Below are 26,254 nucleotides of genomic sequence, written 5' to 3'. Positions count from 1 at the left end.
TGGTGTCCGAGAGTTGCGTTTGCTGGTCAGTTTGTGTGTAAATGTTCATTTTTGACCAACATTTTTCACTTTTGCTGTAATTTATAGCAAGAAGTTAGTAGTAATTAAATATTTGTTTAGTTCTCACCAAGCCCGCGCTATTTTGCTGTAGATCAATAAACGGTTACGCTGTCTCAGAAGTCTATCTCAGGGTTGCCAACTCTCACGCATCTGGCGCGACAGTCACGCTTTCAGCATCAGTCTCACGCTCTCACGCACACACAAGAAATGTCACGCCAAAATCCATTTTTCTCCCCTCTCAATCCGTTAATTTTCTGTTGATGACTAGACCACAGCGTATTAATGACAGGAGAGGAGTTCACAGTCCACAGCTGTTACATCTCCCTACAACGTTCTCGCTGTAGTATTCTCTGATCGTTGATTGGCTGAAAACCTTGCACCTGATAGGTCAGTTGCGTGTGAGAAGCTCAGAGAGAGTTCGGAGTCGGAGTCGACACGTGTGAAAGTTTGGAAGACAATCAAGGTAATCAAATAATAAAATGGTGAGCCGTCACTACAGACATAGCCTTGCATAATCAGTCTGTGTGCCGAGACTAAGTTACAGACTTCAACTATAGTTGCAAATGTTGTCTGACGTGCGTTATGATGTGGGATAGCTAAATTGCTCAACAAAAATAGTCTCATGTAGGGTCCGAAATTAACACCCGCCAAGCGCCAAATGCGGGTAGATTTTCCGTTTGGTGAGTAAATCTCAAAAGGCTATCCGCCACACTTCCCCGTACTTTTTGACAAAGCGGCCAGAGCTTCTTTGCAGCTCAAGTCGGCGGCGGTGTGTACATACAGTTAACGCTGTTGACGGCGCTGAGGAAAAAGGATATGTGAAGCTCCTGCCACTGGAAGAAGCGGTCGCCGCCCATTTGTGGCCGCGCACCCATCAAAGCCGCGCAGAACGTCTTCAGCACTCCCGGATCGTGCACACTCAGCCGCTGGCCAGGCTGCTTCTGCTTTACACACCATGGCCGTTATTTTCTCGAGAAAAGGAGTTTTCTCATAGCGTTTGCAACGCAATACTCGTTCCCTTATCTCTGGGAACCGAGGTTACGTAAGTAACCGAGTAGGCTACGTTCTGCCTTCCCTTCCACACGAGACAGGTAACAAAACTGACAAAAAAATAAAATAAATTATTTCACACATTTCTCTCATTTTGATCAATATATTGATTTTTTTATTTTTTTTATTATACATTTCAAATTTTGCTCTGGACTATTTTTCATGTTTGTATTCAACATAATAGGCCTACCTTATTATCTCAATTAAATGTACTGATATGAATGTATATGTGACAAAAAAAAAAGGCTGTTTATTATTTTGACCGGTAAAAAATTGTGCTTGGCTGGTGGATTTTTTCATCTACCAGTCCCTGTGGCAGGTGAGTCAAAAAGTTAATTTTTGACCTAGCCTAATTACGTTTTGTTAGATGAGCTTGCTGAAATATTTCAAAAGAAAGAAGAAAGATGGAGAGGAGAAGAATCAAGAAGAGCTTCAGCAGGTAAGCTAGTCACATAATTAATAATGTTCAGTTGTTTGTTAGCAAAAAATGTTACACTAGGCTACCTATTCATTAAAAGATGGACAGTGTGCCCTCCACCTGATACCTCACCATAACTCAAAATATGAACCTGTCTTACCAATGTTAGCACAGGAAAATCTAGGCATGTAATTTTAATGGAGATGATTAGGCTACCATGTCATTATAAGGCTGCAGGTTTTTAGCCTACCTTTTAGATAGAGGAAAGAGTGGAGAAAGACAATGAAGAAGTGGTGGTGTTTGAAAAAGCGTTTCCATTATATTCAGGTTTTTTGTGCATAAATCAGGGTGTATACTAAGTAAACATGGACTGACATTGGTTTTTAAAATTAGGGTTACCAAACATTTTTTACACGCACACGCGCAAACTGAAATTTTTACAGAGTCTCACTCCAGCCAAAGTCCCAAAGTTGGCAACCCTGCTATCTGAAATCAGTTTCATGAGGTGGCTTCATGCACAAACGCTGCCTTACAAGTCATTGCCTAATAAGGCAGCGAGGCAGCAAGTCAGCTGCTTAGGTTTTCGGATGCAGCCATAGAGTTAGTCATAAGTGTTACGAATAAATCTTAACGCCTTCTTCAGGAGCACACATCCGGTCGTCATATTTTCACTGATTTCAAATGATTAATGAAAACCAAAGAGGTTAAAGAAATGTTGAGTTTCGTCCAGTGACTATTTGGGAGACAGTTTTATGAACATCTGAACCTGATCGGATTGATATGTTGGTATGTAACAAAATACGCATGCTTTTCTTTTCTTTTTTTTTCTTTTTTTGAATTTGAATAATATTAGTAGTGTTTTTGTTGCCTAATGTCCTAACATTTTTATAAACAACACTTGCCTTGTGTGAAGAGATGGAGTTTGTAGCGTACATGTTATCGTTTCTCTTCATGTCCACACTGCCTTCCACTGTGCCTTAGATCATTTTCATTTGTTTAATTTGTCTGCTAGGAAACTCTGTTTTATAGAAAAATAAGGTTCTATATGAAGAGAATCGTCTTAAATGTGACTGATTAAGTGTTTTATATTTCAATGCAGCTTTCAGCATTAATCGGTCACCTAAATAGTGTTTTTTTTTTAAGTAGGCTACATAGAAAGTAGATATTAAAAGAGGTCATAAAAACTGCATGTAATTTTTTTTAAACACAAAGCATCTGTGACCTATTTTGTGCATTTTAAACAACTTGAGCACTTTTAAGGCAATGTGACATGAATAAATTAGACAGATAACCGATACTTCACTGTTTACAGCATCTTTTTCTACTGTTGCTTTATTTATTGATGCTCTACAAATGATCACAAATCCATCAGATTGATCAGCTGACAAACTTCCTCCTGTTTAAATAATTTGTAGCTATTCAGCAGTCTTCTTTGTTTTTATAGCTACTTGTACGGTGAAGTTCTTTAGATGGTGCCTTAACACACTCGGACTCAAGTGGCGCATTTCAGTTTGTTTTAGCATGAGTCAGTTTTCCCAGAAACAGCAACGGGAAAGAGTTCATCAGTCTCCTCCTGAATTGGCAGTCTAGCGACTCTTGGTGGGCCTGCAGAGCGAATGAGTGGAACGAGTGAGGGGGAGCGAAGGGGGAGCGAATGTACAACCACACCCTAATCCTACCCTAACCCTACCCACAACTCAACACAATCTCTCCACCCCACTGGACGTGCAGAGAGGAGCTGGCCACTTGGCTTTTCTTAAATAATTTGTTTATACAAAATAAATTCTTTTTTCTTTTCTTTTTTTCTTTAGTTTCAAACATTTACAAAAACTAAACTAAACCTCCAATATTGTGATTATAATTCCTTCCAATAACCATACAGTAAAGGGGTCCTATTGTGCTTTTTTCCCATGTTCAGCTTACTTTAGTGTGTAATGTTACTGTTTGAGCATGAAAAATGTCTGCACAAAGTCACTCCAGCAGGAGTTATTCTTTATCAGTGTCACTGTTTCTGAACTCCCTGAAACACCTCCACTGTAGTCTTGAGATTTCTTCCAGGAACAAATACGTCACAATATTCCTCAAATTGATGCTTAGTCAACTACAAGAGGCTTAAGGTGATGATACACGGGGCAACTTTTTTAACATTGTTGCCGAGCAATGTTGCTTGGGCACTTCACTTTCCCATTGAGAGCAACAAATTTGTATCTAGATACTTTAGATAGGTCATGGGCAATTTTTTGAGAACCTCCAATCAGAATGCTAGCAGTGTGAATGGCTTGGAGATTTTAGAAAAAAATCAAACAAGATGGCGGCCTCTCAGCAGCAGTGGAGCGAAGAAAAAGAGCATTAACTTGTATCTTTTTATGCTGGTAAGCTGTCATGTCCACCTAAAACAGGGAATTTACCTCATTTAATATTTAAAATACCAAAACACGTCCAATTTGATGTACGTAGGCTGTAATTTTGCCATCAGATGTGACGTGTTTTGTTTAACGCCTGCAGTGGCGTAGGACATAGGGAGTATGGCACGTGAAAGTAGCTTTTGACACAATTGACCCAGGTTCAAATCCGCCTTTTGCTAATCCCACCTTATCCCATCACAAATCAAATCGAAAAGGCATTTATATTTAATAAAAATGAAGAAAATATTTGAAAAGTTGAAATAAAGTGGGTTGGCTGGCAATAGATTTGCTCCTCGCTGATTGGTTGCTGCAAATTGTCCGTTGCCCTAATTAGTTGCCCTGTGTCTCATCAGGTTGCCCGTTGACGGCAACATTGCTCAGCAACATTGCTCAAAAAATTGCCCTGTGTATCATTAACTTTAGTTGTCCAATTTGTTTTTTTTGTTTTTTTTTTTAGTTGCAGAAAAAAAAACTTATGACAAAGTCACGCATGGGGACAGATCGTTAACGGCGGGTCCTTGTGGTGATGTGTCAGGCAGGAAATCCAAACGTTCGCCTTTCATCCATCAACCTCAAATATGGCTTATCATTTTAAAACTTGTATTAGCAACTGTACATGGCTGCCTGCTCTAACGTTAACATCGATATATGTGCGCTATAGGTGCAGATCCAAATGTCTGTGCGGAGTGTGGAAGCTGAAGTAGAGCGTGTAATGCAAGACATGGAGGCGCGATCACTTGCATTGTGTCTTTGTAAAATAAAGAATTAAACAGGATGCGCTTTTTCGCTTTCTCGATTTCTCTGCCATCTCGGTCTTCCTAAACTGGTTCCTGTCACAAAAAAATTGACCGAAACTCAGCGTATAGGCTACTTGCCTCACAGACATGAGAAATATATCTATATAAAGCTTGAAATGTCTACTGTTAAACAAACCAATTCAAATCAAAAAGAAATACTCTCTGCTTATTTCTCTCTATAGGCATTCACTATACTATGGAGATGTTGAGTCAGCATCATCAACACTAATAAATAAATAAAATGTCACCCTTGCTATTTTTTCCCGACACATACATAATCATATATATATATTACACTCATTATGGTTTAATATTCTCCTCAGTATATATTTAAGTAATTAAATTAATATAAACATGCAATTAGTCGACTAATCGCTTAAATGAACGACAAATAGTCAACTAGAAAAATCTTTAGTCAGGGACAGCTCCACTTTCCTCGCTCCTACGTCCTCCAGCCCGTGACCTGGAAACCGATCGTACTTGGCCATCTTGAAGAACATCTCAATTCTCTAATTGCACCGTGAGGAGGCGAGGAACGAAGAGTGAGGAAGCTTCCTGAGAAGTCATGAGCGAGGATACTCAGGTGTATCCTTCCATCGCATCCTAAGGGCGTGGAGATGAGATGCGAGGAAAGGAAACGAGTAGGACTGCAACAACTAATCGCTAAATTGACCTTCAGTCAGTAATTCTGACTAAAATACACATTTTGAATATTTTTTGTTATAAATTAAGTGTAAGTTTAAAATTCTACATTTAACAAAAGTAATCATATTTATCAGAGTAGTAACAGTAAAGGCACTATTATTGGAATAGCCCATTAATGTAATATCATTACTATGTTCAGACGAGTGAATGTGTTCCTCATACCTTGTACAAGTTAACATTTTGTGCTTTTATTTTTGTTTATTATATTTTTTTAATTTAGTTGTTTTAATTTCTGCTTTAAAAATAATAAGCAGTTGGTGGTGTTTTTTTTTGGTTTAGAATGTACCAAGAATGTAATGTTTGTATTTTAACCCTGTACATTATTTGCTTATAATGTACAGCATAAACTACAAAGATGCTTTGACTATATTTGTTTTCATAGTCTTTATATTACAAATTGTTTGGAGGACAGCATCGGGCAGGATGTGGAATAACATTGTTTAAAATAATGGATTAAAATGAATATTTAATGTGTAATAATTTTTAGATTTTTTTATCTGATTAATCGAATAATAAAAAAAAGAAACAAATTAATCTTTTATCAAAATAATCTTTAGTTGCAGCCCTAGAAACAAGGAAGCACAAATAAGAAATGAGAAGCACTCACTGTGTTGAAACTCGCAGTTATGGTAAGGGGTTTGACCTTTCCCAAACGTTTCCGGTTGACCAATCGCAACACACTGGTCCAGCCAACCAATCAGAGCACAATGCACTCTTCGGAAGGAGGGGCTTCATAGAGACAGGAACTAAACAGAGCATTACAGACAGTCTGGGAAGAGAGGAGCTGCAACAATGACAAATATGTGAAAAGTAATGTGTTTTTTGAACATGCAGGCATGTTGAAGCTGTCTTTATGAAGAGCTGAGCTGGATGCAGAGAAAATCCTTGATGATGATGATGATGATGATGACCATATTGCTGCTGATCTCATTACTCCTAACTCAGGCTATTCAGTCCCAGGTCATATCAGCCACCCAAGATGAGGGTAAGTTTCTTTCAACAAAAACAGATGTGATTGTTTTCACCTGTCTAACAAAGACAATAAGACAAAGATAACTAACAGAGGATGACTCTTACACTGGGCTACATATACAGAGTCAACAAGTAACTAAACAAGAAACAGGTGAACATGAGTAACTATGGCAACCATTAAGAACACACTCAGAGAGCTTGGAAACCAAGAAAACAGGAACTAAACAGGAAATGAGAAAATGGATACTAAAGAGCAAAATAAACTTCAAAACATGTTCTAGAACAGAAATCTACAAATGTGGACACAGCCTCTCCTTGAAGGTGCTTTTCTAATATTTAGACTTTTGAAGAAATTTGAATTTCAAGCTTGAATTTTAACATCCCTAATTATAACTACATTTTTACATCCTGTTCTTAGTGATAGCCCTGGTCAAGCCCACACTGTTCACTAACGGCAAGTAGCCAGAAACTACTTTGTGAGTCACCCCTCCTCTCTTAGTCAGACTGAACTGACTCAGAATCAGGACATTTTCACCTAATAAACCACAGCTGTCTTGTGGAATCTGCCAGACTTTTGTTCATTGAAATTTTGATGTCTTTTGATGGCACAGAGTGAAACCATCAGCCAACTCCCAAATCAATCACACACATGAAAACCTTTTCAAGAAATTTCAAAAGTATTTTCTAGCAGGGTTCCTATGCAGTTTGGAAAAGTATGGACTTTGATTTGAGTAATTTCCAGGTCTGGATAAGCATAAATATTTGTGTTTTTATATGTGTTTTCAGTTTTCTAAAATATAAAATGTAGTTTTTTTTTTTTTTTAAATAAATGTATCGTACAAGCAGAGTGTTTTCATGACAAAAGTTTAGTGATTGTTTAGTGATTGTCGAACACAACTGAATGAATTCAAGGCACACAATTTCATTACGTGAAACTCTTTACTATAAGCGAGTCTCATTTGAACAAATGTGCGTGTGCAACTCAAACCAGCAACAGATAAAGGAGCAAATGAGCAGGAGCAACTCAATCAAACTGTACTTTACTGTTTGGTGATCATGCAACATCAAACCACATTTACACTATGTGTCAGAGGTAAATATACGCAGGTTTTAAAGTGTTTAATGTTTTTTTTCTCGGCATTTAAGTGCGTTTTTCCTGTGTTCTGTTACCTAAGAGTTATATTAAACTATATCTTCTACAAACCATGACAGAAGGCAAGACCTAGAAAAGATGTGCAACATGTTTTTGAAACCTTTATTTTGCTTGTTGAAGTTCGTGTTTATTTTTCTTTTCCCGACTGCCATGAATCTACCAGTGATACTGCTGTTGTGCGTTGAACAGAAGGACAGTTCACTCAAGGAACATATTGAGGAATTTCTCAGAATCGCCAATGAAACATCATTCCCGGATGACTTCCTCTGTACTGTTCTGCTTGTCAGCCTGAACAATGCTACCATTGCACAGCTGTTCAGGGAAGAACCTCGAGTGAGCTTCATTGACTTCGTCGAGTGGGTGCTGGTAAATCTTGCAAATCGCCACTCACTGTCGGCCCCATCGATGATGACACCAGCCCCACTGAGTATCCAGTGCCCAGCCAAAACCACTCCAACCGTGATGATCGGCAGCATGAGCCCACCGCAGGCCGCGATCGGGACTTCGGTGTGACATTCGAGCCAGCGCCAACGGGTGTGACTGAGCAGAACATCAGGAGCGCGGGTCTGACCAACTGTCGCCGAGGGAGAGCTAGTGGAATTTGGGGGTATGGAAGACAGCCCCACCCACCCTCCCACCATATTTTTTTCAGCGCCCATGTTAAGACTGAGTAGACTGAGCATTCACACTGCACACAGATGTGGCGCTGCAGCACATTGCAAGAGCAGAGCAGAGTTTCGGCACCGAGTCTATTTTTGCTGTGCTGCTTATGCTAAATTAAAGCCACAGTGCATTGTTCTTGATCAAAATTGACCTTATTTACATGAAAAAACAAAAAAAACAAATTTCACCATAAAATCATGTATGTGAGGTGTTTCGTGTTTCACAATAACTATATGACATTCAGCGCTTGCGCATCCAGTGTGAAACAGGCTTTAGGATTGTCCTTCAAAGCAGGAATTTTAACAGCAAATAGTGCAAATATTTGTTTTATAAACCGCAGCCGTCTTGTGGAATGTGCCGAGCTTTAGTTCATTAGACTGAAAGTCTTCATGGCTGCGTCCAAAACCGCCTACTTCTCTACTATATAGTAGGCGAAAAGCAGTAGGCGAGCAAATAAGTATGTCCGAATCCTTAGTATTCATAAAAGATTAGGCGAGAATTACCTGGGTGACGTACTAATTCTCATTAGATTCAGACGTGTGTCTACTTTAAGTGCGTCCGTATATGCCTACTTGCCTACTATATAGTAGGAGAAAACAGTACGTGAAAGGAGTAGTATGTCTGAAACCTCAGTATTGAAGTGAGTATTGAAGTAAGTGAGTATTGAAAACCAAAAACACGGTTCCTTGTGTTAAAATTGCTTACTGTAAACTGTTAAAGGGGGGTCTAATGCTATTTCATGCATTCTGTCTTGCTTACACTGTTAAAGAGTTGGATTCTCATGCTAAACATGGCCAAAGTTTCAAAACACGAGTTGGACGTATGACAGAGTATTTCTGTGGCAAATATACAACTTTCGGTTGTGGACATGGTTTGCCGAATTTTTTCGAGTATGGCCTTTATCATGTAATAAAAGAGGGGAATTCCTTGTATAGGCACTTCTCCCTGATAAGCGTGCACACCCAGAGCAAGAGCAAGAGCCGCCCATCAATGCGCTTCGTTCGGGATACGGAAGCTGAGAGATTTTTCAACAATGGCTGTGTCCCAATTCAGGGGCTGCACCCTTTGAAGGCTGCATACATCATTAGGCAGTCTCATTTAAGAAAAATAACTGTTAGATTGCAACGTAAGAAAGAAATTACAGTATTTTACACCTCACAGTGAATATCAGTCAATTTTATTACGGTTACTTTTCTTAAATATGATATCCTTGATGACGTATGCAGCCTTCAAATGTGACCTCCGGAGGACGCAGCCTCCGCAATGAGACGCAGCTCCTGTCACCGAAAGAGTGTGTTTTTGGTTGTGAGGAAAAGATTACCTTTTTAGGCTTCCCAAAGAACCCAGTGTTAAAGGAACAGTGGATTCAGTTTGTTTTTCCGTGGCAGCAACTGTGTTTGATACCCCTCCTTTAAATCGTTGAAGGTGTAAAGATGCTAGGCAGCATACTATAGTTGTGATTTTGCTGTAAAAACACGTTTTAATACGTACAGCTAACAGGGGAGCTCCAGTAAGTACACATATGTCACCAAAGTGGATTAACATAAAGTCTAAACCAAATACATCATAAAGACGCTTACTAAATATTTATTTAACATCTGACAGGAAAATATTCAATATGTATTGCAGATGATGAGCACATCACAACATGAAATAGACAGAGTGATTTATGTGTGCTATTATGTAGAATTCACGGTTGTCAACACTGCCTACATTACATGTACAGCTTACATTTACATTATGAAAGTAATGTAAATAAACAAATGTACAAGTAACTAGACATAAGTTATCTATTTTATTTGTCCATTGGTACTGTTGATAAATTAAAGGCATTTGTGCTGGATCAACAATTTAAATGTAGATTTGAGCACATAAATCTCAGAGGTAACTTGAATCTTCATGTCTGGATGTTACAGGGACAGATGAACGTGTTTATCTGGTGGAGAGAGGCTGATGAAGGAATGATGCCATCAAAGGCTTTGAGTGAGTATACTACAGAAATGAATACAAAAATTAAATAAAATCTTTAGTAGTTTATTTTAATTATTGAATTTTCAAACAGAGTTATTACAGCACTTCTCTTATTCTTGATTTCTGTGCATTTGCTGCAGAGCTTTTGTGGTGGAGCAGGACCTGCAAGGCAAGGTGATGGTGGCATTTGTGGGGAAAAAAAGGTAAAAAGAAACCAGCAGGACAAACTTGACCAAAATCACCCTTTGTGTTCAGAAAAAAACAAACAAACAAACAAAAAAACCCACAGGGATTGAACAGCGTGAAGGTGAGTAAATTTATATGTTTGGGTGAACTAACACTTTATTCTCCCAAATAGAAACTGCATGAAATGTATGTATGCATTTATATTATAGTAGTGCCTTTAAAAAGAAAACTTTAAGAAATAAACGGCTTTATTGAGCATTTGTGCCCGAGACACTAACAAAAAAGGATTTACAAAATCACATTTACATTTATGCAATTGGCAGATGCTTTTATCCAAAGAGACTTACAGTGCTCTTATTACAGGGATGATCCCCATGGAGTAACCTGGAGTAAAGTGTCTTGCTCAAGGACACACTGGTGGAGAAGCTGCGGAGGACGAACCAGCAACCTTCTGCTTACCAGTTCAGTGGTTTAGCCACAGAACAAAAAGTAATAAAGCTACAACAAAAATTAGCATGTAAAAATATTAAATGAAATATGGCAAGAAACGGAATGCTGACATGAATTGCAAAATTTTAGCCTGTTTAATTGTTTTGCTCATGGAGAGCACATGAATGTTTGGAGCAGGCACAGCAGCAGCCAGATTGTCCCGCACATCTCCTCCCACTCTTGCTTCAAGGTTGTGGGGTTCAGGGGGCCGACGACATGGTCTTCCTTATCCTCTAGATCAACAATGTCAAACCATTATGAAGATGAGGGACATGATGGATGGCAAAGACAGGCAAAGGTGTTCACGGTGGTCAGCTGCTTCATCAAAATAAAGCCGCAGAATTGGCACAGCTGTGTTAAGATGGCAGTAGGATATGGTGTTCACCACCTGTAAATACATGATTGTTAGAACATTAACTTTGAATAAAGCTTTGTTTCATGTGTTATTAACTTGTATATGCATTTATCTATTGTGATGGTTACTTTTCATTCTTTTACTTATTCAAATATTATATTAAAATATAATTATTTTAATTCATGTGTTAATTCATTGTTTGACTGTAAATTGAGATGTATTCACATTGATTGCATTTGTCTAGTGTGTGTTCATGCACAGCTATGTCATAAGGCAAAAATTACATTTTGCTTGTTTTACTAAAACACATCAATTTCAGTAAAAAAAAAAAAAAGTAATATAATTAAGTATTGGTCAGCATTTATCATTATTATTGTGTGTAAGTGTTGGGGTGGGCTCAATGCAATTCATTCAATTTTTTGAGTACAAAATCAACAGTCTTCTCCAATGACGAGATCTTCGAGCAGCTGCCCGACGTCTCCTTTGTGCAGACATTGCAAACGCTGAGTAAAAAAACGCACTAGGTAGGGTTTTTGAGTTACTGGTGTTATGAGATGTTGGTGCACCTGTCACTCGTATCCTTTTTTTATTTTATTTTTTTTATTGCAGAACTTATAATTACATACAGGTGCTGGTCATATAATTAGAATATCATCAAAAAGTTGATTTATTTCACTAATTCCATTCAAAAAGTGAAACTTGTATATTATATTCATTCATTACACACAGACTGATATATTTCAAATGTTTATTTATTTTAATTTTGATGATTATAACTGACAACTAAGGAAATCCCAAATTCAGTATCTCAGAAAATTAGAATATTGTGAAAAGGTTCAATAATGAAGACACCTGGCGCCACACTCTAATCAGCTAATTAACTCAAAACACCTGCAAAGGCCTTTAAATGGTCTCTCAGTCTAGTTCTGTAGGCTACACAATCATGGGGAAGACTGCTGACTTGACAGTTGTCCAAAAGACGACCATTGACACCTTGCACAAGGAGGGCAAGACACAAAAGGTCATTGCAACAACAAGTTGGACATAGTGGTGTTTTAGAGGTAAAAAAAAAAATGATATCACCTACATCTTGGATGCCCTGGGGGTAAGCAGATAAACATCAAATTTTCATTTTTGGGTGAACTATCCCTTTAAGTTGTTGCGCTTGTGATAATGTTGTAGGTCACATGATAATGTCAACAGGGTGGATGATGTCCGGATCGCATTCATACTCAACGAGATCTGGCTATATATTACCTACTCTTTTAGCGCTCGTTAAGTAGTACCTACTCAATGAGTGGCTGGTTTCGGATGCAGCCTCCATCTTTTGATGGATTAGTCTTTGAGTCCCAAGGGCACTATCAAGACGAAATCATCAACCAACCCAAATCTTGCACACTGATCTGTGGTCACCTTAGTACAGTCACTCTCTTGGAACGTACTCCTATTGTTGCTTTGGTTTTTTAAGATAGTCATTCTTCTGGTATTGGTCACATTGTAGTTTAATTTAATTTTCTCCATCATATTTTTTTTTTTTGTACCTTCTATCTGTTCCTCAGCAATGGCGCCTGTCTGGGCTCAACCTGATAAGATGAAGAAGTTCCACATGGTTTTCATCAGCAAAACTGTCAAGTTCCGTTGCCAGGCCAACGGTAACCCTACACCAACACTCAAGTGGCTCAAGAACGGCAAAAAGTTTAAGAGAGACCAGCGAAGAGGAGGATTCAAGGTGAGGGCAACTGAAGAAGAGACCACAGTCAACTAAAGCATGCTTCATTTACAGACACCTGCTATTTTCAATTAGTTCATTGCTTTCCTTGTTTTTCAAAAACATTACAACATATTGCTTAAAGAAATCTCCAAAGAAATTAAAACGGTGTCATTAGTAACTAGCCCTAATGCAATTCCAACCTGTTTTTTTTTTTTTTTTTTTTTTTTTTTTTTTATTAATCTTTAAAGCGATTCTTGAAGAAGTCAAAGAGAAGCAATATTAAGATTTTGTTCTGTTAAAAAAGCACCATGAACACTCATCTTGTTTGGCAAATGATGACACAACAGTGATTTGTGGGCAAGCTATAGGTTTGTCCAATGAGAGGCAAAACGGGGAGTCACCTACATCCTAATTCAGCTGTACTGTAGAGATCCATGTTGTTTAGCAGACATGTCTTTTAATAGACTGAAGTTTGATGTTTGCTGGCAGTTTATAGAGCTCTTGGCTTGAGAAACGCTCTATATTAGTGGATGGAGTGGCCTTTTTTCAACTCTCCACCATAAAACATGGATTTGCTGCTGAACATAAAAGATGATCAGCCTTCTAATGCATTTACTAGCAGTTTTCTGTAGTAGATTTTGTCTTAAAATCTATAACTGAAGAGTTCTGAATCAGATTCATATCTTCTATCTAAATCATTTGTATATTATGAGGTAATTTTCTTTCTTTCTTTCTTTCTTTCTTTCTTTCTTTCTTTCTTTCTTTCTTTCTTTCTTTCTTTCTTTCTTTCTTTCTTTCTTTCTTTCTTTCTTTCTTTCTTTCTTTCTTTCTTTCTTTCTTTCTTTCTTTCTTTCTTTCTTTCTTTCTTTCTTTCTTTCTTTCTTTCTTTCTTTCTTTCTTTCTTTCTGATGTCATTAGAAGTTCTTATCAGATATGTGTGTATATCTATGTTACTGCCAGAGCTGGGTAGATTACTTACAAATTGTAATCAATTACTCATCCCAAATTACATGACAAAAATTGTAGTTAACATAATCCATTACATTACATAGTTTAGGTCATGTAATCTGACTACTTTTTGATTACTTTTAGATTACTTTTGACTAAACTCATTTATCACATTGATTTGAATAGGATAATCTTGTACCATACTGATATAAAAATACAAAGAAAAAGAAAATATATTCCATTCTTTATGAACAACATGAAGTGTATTAAATATTACTACTACTATTATATTAAGTCAGAGTTTCCCATACTGGGGTTCGTGAGTTTAATGAAAACCTATTATGGAATTAAAGCATTAAAAAATTTAACATTTAAAATAAATTATTTTAAAGTAAAAAGCAATCAAAATAAAACACTTACTAAAAAAAGATAAAAATGCATATTTTATTTGTTTACCTGCATATCATGTGACCATTAACTTACACCAGAGAACCGTGAACTTAATTTTATTATTATTTTTATTATTTTTTGTGATAGGTGTCACAACTGGACTGGTACACGTCGTGAAACAGCTGACTGTCAGCTGGTGCAAGCTTGACTGACATGGCCTGCCTGAACTAACGCGATGCTCTATTATTATTATTATTATTATTTAAATTTTATTATTGGCCTAACTTATTAACTGAAAATCTAAGAAGGTTCAGCTGACAAAAAAGATGGGGAATCCTTGCATTGCATGTTAATATGAAATTACGTGAATTTGTACATTTTAATGTGTTTGACAGACAAAAGCCTTACAAAGACATTAATACATGGTTAAATGATTGACTGAGTGATAATTCAAATAATGATTAATGTGTTCATCAGGAGCTGATTAAATTTGCAGTGTTGCAATGTTGATAAAACACTTGTTAAAAGTGAAATGATTTTGGTAAATTTTCAGTGATATACTTGACTAGTGGCTAGTCTGTGTGTGTAAAAAAAGGAAGTAGTGGGGAGAATCAATCAATTATGAATAATTTACTGCCATTGTTGGAATAATATGTAATCATGTAATCAATAAAAAAGTAACTGTAGTCTGATTACGAGTATTTTAAAATGTAATATAATCTAATTACAAGTACTGGAATCTAATTATGTAATCCAGATTACATGTAATCATTTCTACCCAGCTCTGGTTACTGCACAGGTTCGAAAACACAGGTGGACCATCATAATGGAGTCGGTGGTGCCATCAGACAAAGGAAACTACACCTGCCTAGTGGAAAACAAATACGGCAGTATCAATCACACCTACCAGTTGGACATAATCGGTCAGTAAATTTTCTTTTCTTCTCTTTTCTCTGCAGATTAAAAATTATATGTAAATGTCATCTTCAAGGACAGGCACATGTACTTTGTTGATGGTGCATGTTAAATGATCCATTGCAAATATAAAGTATTTCCAAGACACAGTGGATTTAGATGTGTTAGAGTTACAGACATGGTTGGTGGCTCAAGATGAGAAAGTAATTCAAACACTGATTGGCTGACTTAATGGACTTAACTGATGCCTTTATTGGCAATGATGCCTCTATATGTTGTGCTGATTATTTTGGTACATAATGAAGGCATCAATCAAGTCGACATCAGCCAATCAGTGAACCGATGCAGACAGAGACTACTGTGACATCATTTGCACCATGCGATTGTGAGTTGTTGTTTTTTTTTTTTTTTTTTTTTTTTTTTTTTTTTTTTTTGGTCAAAAAAAAAAAAAATCAATGCATTGGGCAAAGTCATTTTACCTTTTAAATGCAATTTTTGAGTGTGAGAGATTTTCTTTTTCTTTTTTTTTTTTTTCTTTTTTGATTTTTGATTTTGGAGTTTTGCTGAAATGTAATTGAAAGCATGTATTTCCAATGAACCTATGCTGCAACATTCCCATGCAGCCACAGAGTTAAGAAATATTTAGTTTAGTTTTGTCGCACAACAGAAAATTGAAAACTATTTAATGCTATCCTTTATCTATTCATCATCAGCAATACCCAAAATGCATAAAGGCTAAATCAGGGATCTGCAACATATGGCATGCATGCCAACATTTGCACACAGAGGAATAATCCCTGACACATAACAATAGCTAAAGAGGTATACGTAAGTCCTTCAGACTTGCGTACAGACGTACTTTTTGAGGTAATCATTCCTCATATTCACACTTTTATTAAGTTAGGAGCTATAAATACTATTAAAGTGTGAGATTTTAACCTGCATTAATGCACAGATCTGAAAAACCATTCTGTGATTACCCTCCACGTGCCATAAGGTTGCTGACCCCTGAGGTAAACTGTAGTCAACATCCACAATTAAAATGATGATCAATACCCTTTTGCTTCCACCATCATTCATTAACGTGTTTCCGAGTGTTAATCAAAAGGTTTTTTTGTTGTGTTCATGTGCTTTCGTTGTGTAATTATGATCACTCCAGCAACAATTCACTCCTGTCCTACACTCACACACAAATACAAAGTACTCTCGAGTTTCTCAGTCATACTTTCTGGACTGTTTTATGTGCAGAGCTCAACTTACTCCACTGCTCACAGTGAGAAACAGTGGCAGATTGTCTTTATTTACCCTCTTTTGGTCAGAAGGCCTGAGAGATGGGCTGGGGCTTCAAAAAACATTCCCACTCATTTTCACCAAATTACGGCAATTATAATACGTTTCTAGTCTGCATATTAAATAGGCTGCTCCCTGCAGGCTCTGAGATTAGTGTTTAATGGACATCTATCCCATTTTCCACAGTGCAGAACTTTGATTTCTTTAAGAGGGAAAAAATTTATAAAAAATATTTGTTATTTGTGCTAATTTTAACAACACTGTGTATAATGCAAAATGTGTGTGTGATACAGAGTGTTACTGGCACAAGCCGATCCTTCAGGCCGGGTTGCCTGCTAACCGTACAGTAGTGGTGGGTAGTGACGTGGAGTTTGAGTGTAAAGTCTCCAGAAATCCTCAGCCACACATCCAGTGGCTGAAACACTTCGAGGTGAACGGCAGCAGATTCGGCCCTGACGGACTGCCGTACGTTCGGATCTTGAAGGTAAAACCTCTTTACTAGTCTGAGATTTACCCAAGTGTGCCTGTCAATTAAAATGAAAATTCTATATGTGATGTGATCTACAAAAACCCATCACATGGTGAAATTTTACATATTACATATTTTGATACCATATGAAAGCTGGTTTCAAGCCCTTTCCAAATCTGTTTCTTGCATAGCTTGTCTGTAACAAAAGTTATGGTTATCTGAATTTAGCTTATCGCTATGATTTTCAGGAATGAAATTTTGAGAAAAACAGGTTTAACCCTTTAGAGGGGACCTATTATGCCCTTTTTTACAAGATTTAAAATAAGTCTCTGGTGTCCCCAGAGTGTGTATGTGAAGTTTTAGCTTAAAATACCCCACAGAGAATTTTTTTTTTTTATAGCATGTTAAAATTACCACTTGTAGCAAATTAGCTCAAAATAAATATGAATGATTAATCATAACTAGTTATAATTAATAATAAATATTTTTGGATAAGTTAATACAATTAACTTAATGTAATAAAATTAATATTACAATCAATTAACCTGTTGTCCAATGAACGCACAGTGTTAATTGTTTATTAATTCTAAGAAATGTTCATTTCCAGGTTATGGGAAATAACAATCTTATTGTACAGTACTACTAAGAGCCTGTAGTCAGGATCTGCATGAATAGGGACTCCAGTATATGAGCGCAAAACACGGACAACTTTACGTGTGGCATGAACAAGACTTTATTAACTAGACTAAACACTTAACTAATCTAACATTCACACACATACATGCATACAGTTAACCAAGGGAACTCTCACCTTTGGTTGGTTTTCTGGGATCACTCTGGCTTCTTTTCTCTAGACGGCAAGCGTCAACACTACACATAAGGAGATGGAGGTACTACAGATCAGAAATGTGTCTTTAGAGGATGCTGGAGAGTACACCTGCTTGGCTGTGACTGTCGGCCACTCCTATCAGTCTGCATGGTTGACTGTCTATAAAGGTATCTTTGGTTCTTGCGGTGCTCTTTTTGGTTGATGGTTTCATATCCCTTTTTAACAGCTGCAGTTTACACAAGCTACATTTACAGTGCACAGCATAAATGAGTACACCCCCTCTTAACAAATACAAAAGATGTATTTTCTTTATGATCACTAATACAATTCATGGAAAGATGGCAAAACTAAATTGTATTAAACATATACATAATAAAAACTGAGAAATATGTCATTAATAGCCATGAGTAAATTAGTAAATTAGCCAATAAGTAAATTAGCCAGTTTTGTTTAAATTAGGAATTGCAGAAATGAGTGCACCCTTGATTTAATTCAACAAATGTATAATATTCTAGTGCTTAGTATGCCCTCCATAATTTTGAATATACTGCTCTGAACCTTCTTGGCACGGAGTGTACAAGTTCATGACAAATTGTCACATCCGTCCTGTTTAACTCCTGGATGATGAGCTCCTTAAATGCCCTGATCTTTAATGGGGAGCGTTGCTCAACTCGTCTCTACAGAATCCCCCACAAGAGTGTGAAGACTGAGTGCAATACATGTCCACAGAAGGTTTTTCACCTTGGGAGAATGCATATCCTCATGGTCATGTTGAAAAAAGGCCCAACAATGTAGGGAATGAGGAAAGGGTAACATCTTCTGTTTCAAGTTTGTGTATTAAATTACACAGTGGTGTGTGAATTCATGACAGCATTGATAAAGCACAACTCCCTCACACCTTCAGCACTCATACATCCCTATATAAGAGCTTTACTACCACTGAACTTTACTGTGGGAACCAGGCACTTCTCACTGTACTCCTCCTCTAGCAACACCATAACATTTTGGATGCTGTTAGATCCAAAATGATTGATTTGGTCTCATGAGACCAGAGTATTGATTCCCAGAATCTATATTTTGTAAATATGGGCTTTGGAAAAGGCTAATTGACTTTATTGTGCTTTGGCTACAGTAGGTAGTAGTGATGCGCGGTTCGTCTCATAACCCATGGACCCCGCGGGTCTGGTTGGGGCGGGTAAAGAAATTGACACTTTAATTAACTGCAAAAAATCCATGTATATTGCGTGCAATTCCTTATAGCCTATATTAAATATTTGGGAATATCTATTTTCATATTTTATTAGGTTCTTTGATAAGGTTACAATACGAAGGCCGTAGCAATGTAACTTGCGTGATGTCCCCAAACCTTTGGCGTCATGTGACACATCACGAAAGCGGCGCGCCAAGCAGATCCCGCCGCCAGCCACGACAAAAAAACAAACAAACAAAAAATGGCGAAATAAAAGTGAAGATGGAAGACGAGGTGCGGGAGAAATTGAGGTCGGGAATTTACATAATTAATTTACCCCAGCCCTGCACATTTTGTATATTTCCCTCATTTATCACACCAGATTCAACTCATGTGCTCATTAGTAGAGACAGCTAGACCTGAAATGGGTGTGTCAGAAACAGGGAGACATACAAAATGCACAGGACTGGGGGTACTCCAGGACAGGTTTGGGAACTTCAGGCTGAAATAAAGGCTGTTTTTATTTACAGTACAATGCCTAATATGTCTATTTAATGGTCGTGGGTGTGGGGCGGGGTGGGTTGTAAAAATAGACACAGTGGTGTGGGGCGTGCTGGGGCAGGCCAAATAATTTCATAAAAGCGGGACCTGCTGGTTGGAAAAAAAGCAGACCCGTGCATCACTAGTAGGTAGTTCCAGTGAGAACAACAAACAAGCATGTCATTTCTGCAGGCTGCATCTTACTCTGTGAGATAAACAGTCACTCTTTTCATAGCTTTTGCTGGTTCTGAGACGCTCACTTGGTATTTCTCCTGCTCTTTGTCTAGCAAAAAAATCCCTCATCACTAAATTAAAGCTTAAAATGAAGGCCTGATTATTTCAGGGGCCTTGTCACAAGTCCATTGTTTTTGAATTTCTGTGTTACTTTCTTTTAAATTTTGTTATATTTTCACCCTTAAAACAATGATTTGGTAATCCTCTTGTACCACTGTCCTCTTTTGTGCTAAGAAATAAGTCTCCTGACAGTTCTCTCCCAATTGCTTCCATTGTTGTCAGCATTAAGTCTGAGAATGATTCAGTGGGCTATATAACACTTTTAATTGTCAAGAAATTACTTCTCTTTAAATGTTTTGGTTCAACATACTTACCTGTTGATCAAACATTGCCTTAAACTTACCCGAGAAAAATTTTATTTAATTTTATTTAGTAACTTTTAGGAAGGTGTACTCATTTTTGCTACACAATATTTTATCATCTTGATAAGAAAATCTTATTTTCCTGAATAATTTTGACATGCTTCTTTGGTAATTCATTAAGCAGACTTGCTGGAACATTATATCTCTAAAGAACACTAACATGTCTTCTAAGTAATTGAGTAATTGCTGACTTTCAGAAGTTTCAGAGGGGGAGTACTCATTTATGCTGTGCACTGTACATGCACTCAAATAATCTGTAATGAGTAATCAGATTGATGGCTCCATGGCTGCGTTTACACTGGCACAAAAAAATCTATTTTTTTGCTCACATCTGATCGGAATTTGTTCGCATGTGTAAATACAAAAAATCTGCACAAGATCCGATTTTTTTTTTTTTTTTTCATATCTGATCTGAGCCACTTCCAAATCTTTTAAAGATGTCTATCAATGCAAGCAAGTGTCATTTGGTGATTCTGTATTGTTTATGGTAATTGCAGGGTTTATGATGTCACCAATCTGGGAAGAAGCTTGTTGTAGTCCAAACCGGTCGTATTGTATATTAAACTGCCATAACTTTAAAAGACAATATCTCTGTTTGCATTGAACTTTCAGCGCTGTAACTTTGCAGATACTGTTTATGCTCAAGCAGCAACATTACACACTAACTAAAGTTAAAAAAAGTGAAATCACAATGAACCACCCCTTTAAATTAAAATGAAGAATAGCACAAAGAAAAAAGTTTTGTGACAGGATCCTGCTGCTCATGTTTTTTCTGGTCTTGTCCTTGTCTTTTCAGAAGTGCCGGCATCATGTCCAGCCCGGGCGGTCCTATACCTGTCTTCTGTACTGCCACCTGCCCTGGACTGTGTGTTTTTCCCCCTAATGGTAGTTTTTGTTTGTTTGTTTGTATATTGAGTCAATTAAAGCCCACCATTTTCTCTGCTCTGAGTTCGTGTTCTCTCCTTAAACTATGACATGTTTATTATACAAAAATGCTGTTTTTTATTATTCACAAATCATTAAAGTAGGATGTGATGGAAATACTTTAGATGGAGAGTGGCATGTAGTGAATGCTCTTTTGAGGAAGATGAAAGTTCATAAGATTCTTTTTTTTTATTCCTATTTTGTGATTTTAAAGTTATATGTTCAAATCCAAAATGGACTGCACATAAACAGTCCAATGAACAGCTATAGAAGAAAATGGAACAAGTCAGTACTACAGTAAAGGCTTGTTCACACCAAGGATGATAATAATAATGATAATGGTAAAGATATAGTTCTGAAAATCATTCTAAATAAACTGGAACGCAGCCAGTGAGTCGTTGAGTGAGTAAGTGAGTGAATCAGCGAGTGAGCGAGTGAGCGAGTGAGTGAGCGAGCGAGTGGACTCCAGACCGATGTTCCAATAAGTTCTCATTTATACAAAGAGCAAGTTAGAGGTGTCTTGGTAAATGCTGCACAGCAAAGAAGGGAAGCGCTAAAGATTCTAGTGTCCTCACTGTAGTTGTTGATAGTGGCTGCTTGGACAGGACACAAATGCACCATCCACAGATTGGGTAAGGCCAATCTGTAAAAGGTGATAAGAAGTAACTCAAGCACCTGACGTCATAGTACAGTGCTCAGTGTAAATGAGTACACCCCCTTTGAAAAGTAACATTTTAAACAATATCTCAATGAACACAAAAACAGTTTCCAAAATGTTGACAAGACTAAGTTTAATATAACATCTGTTTAACTTATAACATGAAAGAAAGGTTAATAATATAACTTAAATTACACATTTTTCAATTTTACTCAAATTAGGGTGATGCAAAAATGAGTACACCCACAACAAAAACTACTACATCTAGTACTTTGTACGGCCTCCATGATTTTTAATGACAGCACCAAGTCTTCTAGGCATGGAATGAACAAGTTGGCGACATTTTGCAACATCTATCTTTTTCCTTTTTTCAAGAATGACCTCTTTTAGAGACTGGATGCTGGATGGAGAGTGATGCTCAACTCGTCTCTTCAGAATTCCCCATAGGTGTTCGATTGGGTTCAGATCAGGAGCCATCGAATCACTTTCACCCTGTTCTTCTTCAGAAATCTAACAGTGGCCTTAGATTATTGTCATGTTGGAAAAGTGCACGAGGACCAAGGGCACGGAGTGATGGTAGCATCTTCTCTTTCAGTATAGAGCAGTACATCTGTGAATTCATGATGCCATCAGTGAAATGCAGCTCCCCGACACCAGCAGCACTCATGCAGCTCCACATAAGGACACTGACACCACCATGTTTCACTGTAGGCACCATGCATTTTTCTTTGTATTCCTCACCTTTGTGATGCCATACAGTTTTGAAGCCATCAGTTCCAAAAACATTTATCTTGGTCTCATCACTCCAGAGTATAGAGTCCCAGTAGTCTTCATCTTTGTCAGCTTGGGCCCTGGCAAACTCTAGGTGAGCTTTTTTGTGCCTGGGCTTTAGGAGAGGCTTCTTTTGTGGACGGCACCCATGCATGCCATTCCTCTGCAGTGATTGCCATATTGTGTCACGGGAAATAGTCACCCCAGTTTGGCTTTCTACTTCTTTAGATAACTGCAGTGAACTTGCATGCCGATTTTCTTCAACCCTTCTCATCAGAAGACGCTCCTGTTGAGATGTTAACTTCTGTGGACGACCTAGACGTCTCTGTGAGATGGTTGCAGTTCCATCTTTTTAAAATTTTTGTACCAATTTCTCAGGTCTTGTGACATTTCTCTTCCATGTGGTGCCATTGCTGACAGCATGAAATGGGAAGGTGTTTTAACACCCTTTTATAGTCAACTGTCTGCTGAACATCTGTGTAATGAATTATTAGACTCACCTGTGGTTGAATTCTCATTAAATTAGACATTTGTAGTCTAAAATTTAGCTTTGCTCCAGAGACTGTTAGTGGCGTGTACTCATTTTTGCATCACCCTAATTTGAGTAAAACTGAAAATTTTGTTCTCTAAGTTATATTATTAACCTTACTTTCATATTATAAGTTAAACAAATGTTAAATAAAACTTAGTCTTGGCAACATTTTGGAAATAGTTTTTGTGTTCATTGAGATATTGTTAAAAATGTTACTTTTCAAAGGGGGTGTACTGATTTACGTTGAGCACTGTATTTTTTTTTTTCTACTACAATCCTTTTCAATAAAGGCGAACAAAACAGGCATTTTAAGTTTATTCTGTCATATTCTTGTGGAAAAGAAAGGGTGAAAGCTATTCAACAATGAATCAGGGTGTATGTAGTGATAGGGAGAATCTGTTGTCTACCTATCCTTGGTTTGGTGTAGCTTCTGTTTGTTATATTTGTTATACTTTCACAGTTTGTAACGTCTGGATGGATCCGTTCAGAGTCAATAAACTTTGGAGTTTTCAGAACGCTTTTAACCTGATGAACTTTGTTTGTTAATCACTAACTCGGCTCCGGACGACTGTGACTTTCGGCAGGTTTGTGGACCTGTGAGGGTAAACAGAAAACTGCAACTTCCTCACTTTGGTGACTTCAAAAGGAGCACCCCCCCCCAGAGACTGACCAGATCCACATTCCAACACCCCACACACACGGGCACACACACAAAACACACACACAGACGCATACAGAAACACACAAACATACATTTTTGACTGTATATGTAAGATACAATTATGCCAACATATACCCATCCTGTATTTTGAAGCGTATGCATGTTTCCTAGTGTTTAAATGAGTGTATTTGTGCTAGTGTGCATTTTAATGATAGAATTCTGTCTGTAAACCATAACTTCTTTTATAGGCATTTCTGATGTACCGAGTTTGATCTCTCCGTAAAGCTCAGGACACGAGCTATTCACTGAGATATGTCACACAGCTGACAAATGCATTTTTCTATGTGTTTAATGATACTGTGAAGAACGCACTCCATTCGGAGATCTGATCTGATAGTCATAAATCATGCAGATTAAGTCGTGAGGCCAAACAAAGGGAAAGCTTTCCCGCCAACTTTGCACCCATGTTATTGGCTACCCCACCTCAAGGAGGTGTGTCGGCTTATCTGTCATAAAAGCAAAGACGCACAATTTCTGGGCTCTCCCGGTGACCTCCCGATCGTCTCGTGCACGTCTCTCCGGACGCCTCAGGTGACCGCGCTTCCCAACCACGCGCGCAGCTCGGGAGGACCACTTCCTTAGACTCTCTCTCTCTTCGGCTAAGTTACTCTTCAGTTTAAACCTCGTTTGAAAAACCCCGCCGGAGAAACCCTCTCGGAAAGGACCAGCCAAGCGCATTGAAACTGCTACTCACGGACTTGAACCAATAAGCAAGTATTATCATTTAACTGAAATTTGTCTAAACTGATTTCTGTGCTGGCTCTCTCAAAAGGGTTTAACTGTGTAATTTGCCATTCTTTGATCATCTTTCTTTCCCTGTCTTTTCTTTATTTTCACTCTTGTGTATATATATGTGTATACTTCTGTATATATTTTAGACGTATAATCTCTGTAGTCATAGCTGCATATATTAAACACTTAATTCATGCTCGATTGTTCTGTTCGTTCTTTCAACTGAAGACCAAGTCACTTGAACGTTTTTCGATCGCTTTATGCTAACAGCAAGTTATTTTCATGGCCAGAGAATAACTCCGTTTATAATATTATCATAATAGAATCATAATTTATTCATAACCTTATGAATTATTATATTCATATTTCATCCATAAATTGATTAATAACCGCTACATTCGTTACAGTTGTTTAGATTAAAAACTGAATAATGCTTACTTACAAAGTGAATTTTTATCTACAAAGGATAAAGAAATGGGACTTATCAGTCACTCTCTCTCTCTCGCTCTCGCTCTCTCTGTCTTTCTCTCTCTCTCTCTCTCTCTCTCTCTCTCTCTCTATATATATATATATATATATATATATAAATATATATACATATACATATATGCATTTTAAGATATTGGGCAGTTGATCCAATGTTGACCTTAACATTTTTTATTTATTTGCCTTAACTGCTCTTTCTCAAAATATAATATAATATAGTATAATATAATTAGTGTTGTCAAATCGATTAATCATGAGTGATAACATCTCACATAAAAGTTTGTAAACTATAATATATGTGTATGTATGTATATATTGTCACAGTCACCAGCACTGCACTCCAATTCCCAGCATCCCTCCTGTTCCACACCTGCACACACTCCTCAATCACCTGCACCTGCAAGCCATCACCCTCATTAGCCCTCATCAGCACACCCCACTTAAGCTCACTGTTCACTCCACCACATTGTCTGGTCTTGTCAAGACAACACAGACCTATTTGCCCGCCGGCAGGATTTTCCGGTCACCTCCATTTTCTGCTCACCTCCTGCAACAAACAAGGACTCCTGTTACCTTCAGCTAAGTTCCACCAGCGTTATCTGTGACTGCCATACTCACCTGCACTGCACTGTTGACTCCGCAATTCCTGCAACCTGTTTAAATCAACTTAAGTTTTACTTTCATCATCTGCCTGTGTCTGACATGTATACATGCATGTAAATATTTGTGTACACACCCACACCCTTATGTTCGTGATTAATTGAATTGACAGCTCTATATAATATTTAACTATTTTGAAAAGCAAAGCATTTTAGAGGGTTTTTAGCTCAGTGTGACAAACTACAATCCCAGGATGCACTGGGAGAGCTGTTTGGTAGTCCTGAGGTGTTAGTGATGGAGGGGGAGTCAGGTCTTTCTGTTCACACTCCTCCATCCATGAGTGCGGAATCTCGTATCTTCTGTAGTGCTGAGGGAGGCCGACGATACGGACTATCCACAAACCAGTTAAAAGATTCAAAAGTAAAGTTAGTTTCCCGAAGCTAGACCAATTTATAGAGGGCTGCGACTCAAGTAAAAGCACATTTGAATATTAGTTTTGACATTTAGAAGAAATTTTTCTTCATGTCTTCCTTTTGCATGATCGCAAAATGTTACAAAATCACAGGATCTTCAGGACGAACATGGATCCCCACTCATACTATTTTCACTGATTTCAATTGATTCTCAGGTGAGTGATTTAATGACAGATTATGCATGTCTTCCTCATGT

The 26,254-nt window shown here is 37.7% G+C and overlaps 1 protein-coding gene across 2 annotated transcripts; it reads left to right on the top strand.

Annotated features, from left to right (window-relative positions):
• Positions 1-1,959: 1,959 nt before the first annotated feature.
• On the top strand, positions 1,960-21,103 carry LOC125280596 (fibroblast growth factor receptor 1-A-like). 2 transcript variants are annotated; one of them, XM_048211241.1, is made up of 10 exons: positions 1,960-2,314; positions 6,270-6,420; positions 10,140-10,206; positions 10,335-10,501; positions 10,744-10,869; positions 12,784-12,953; positions 15,073-15,196; positions 16,772-16,962; positions 17,802-17,943; positions 20,958-21,103. In XM_048211241.1, exons 6-10 carry the CDS (start codon positions 12,786-12,788, stop codon positions 21,074-21,076), a joined length of 744 nt encoding a protein of 247 aa, XP_048067198.1. In that variant the 5' UTR covers positions 1,960-2,314; positions 6,270-6,420; positions 10,140-10,206; positions 10,335-10,501; positions 10,744-10,869; positions 12,784-12,785; the 3' UTR covers positions 21,077-21,103. The 2 variants fall into 2 exon arrangements, with proteins under 2 accessions (XP_048067198.1, XP_048067199.1); XM_048211242.1 differs by having other exon boundaries at positions 10,335-10,869.
• Positions 21,104-26,254: the final 5,151 nt, after the last annotated feature.

The sequence above is a fragment of the Megalobrama amblycephala genome, linkage group LG12, assembly GCF_018812025.1.
Source record: "Megalobrama amblycephala isolate DHTTF-2021 linkage group LG12, ASM1881202v1, whole genome shotgun sequence".
NCBI lineage: Eukaryota > Metazoa > Chordata > Actinopteri > Cypriniformes > Xenocyprididae > Megalobrama > Megalobrama amblycephala.
This window is presented reverse-complemented; position numbering and strand designations above follow the sequence as displayed.

Excerpts from the sequence above, each read along its gene's own strand:
- LOC125280596 (XM_048211241.1), top strand. The coding sequence starts at position 12,786 with ATGGCGCCTGTCTGGGCTCAACCTGATAAGATGAAGAAGTTCCACATG. Across the intron at positions 16,963-17,801 it reads CGTACGTTCGGATCTTGAAG|ACGGCAAGCGTCAACACTAC; the intron begins GTAAAACCTCTT and ends TCTTTTCTCTAG. Across the intron at positions 17,944-20,957 it reads ATGGTTGACTGTCTATAAAG|AAGTGCCGGCATCATGTCCA; the intron begins GTATCTTTGGTT and ends TTGTCTTTTCAG.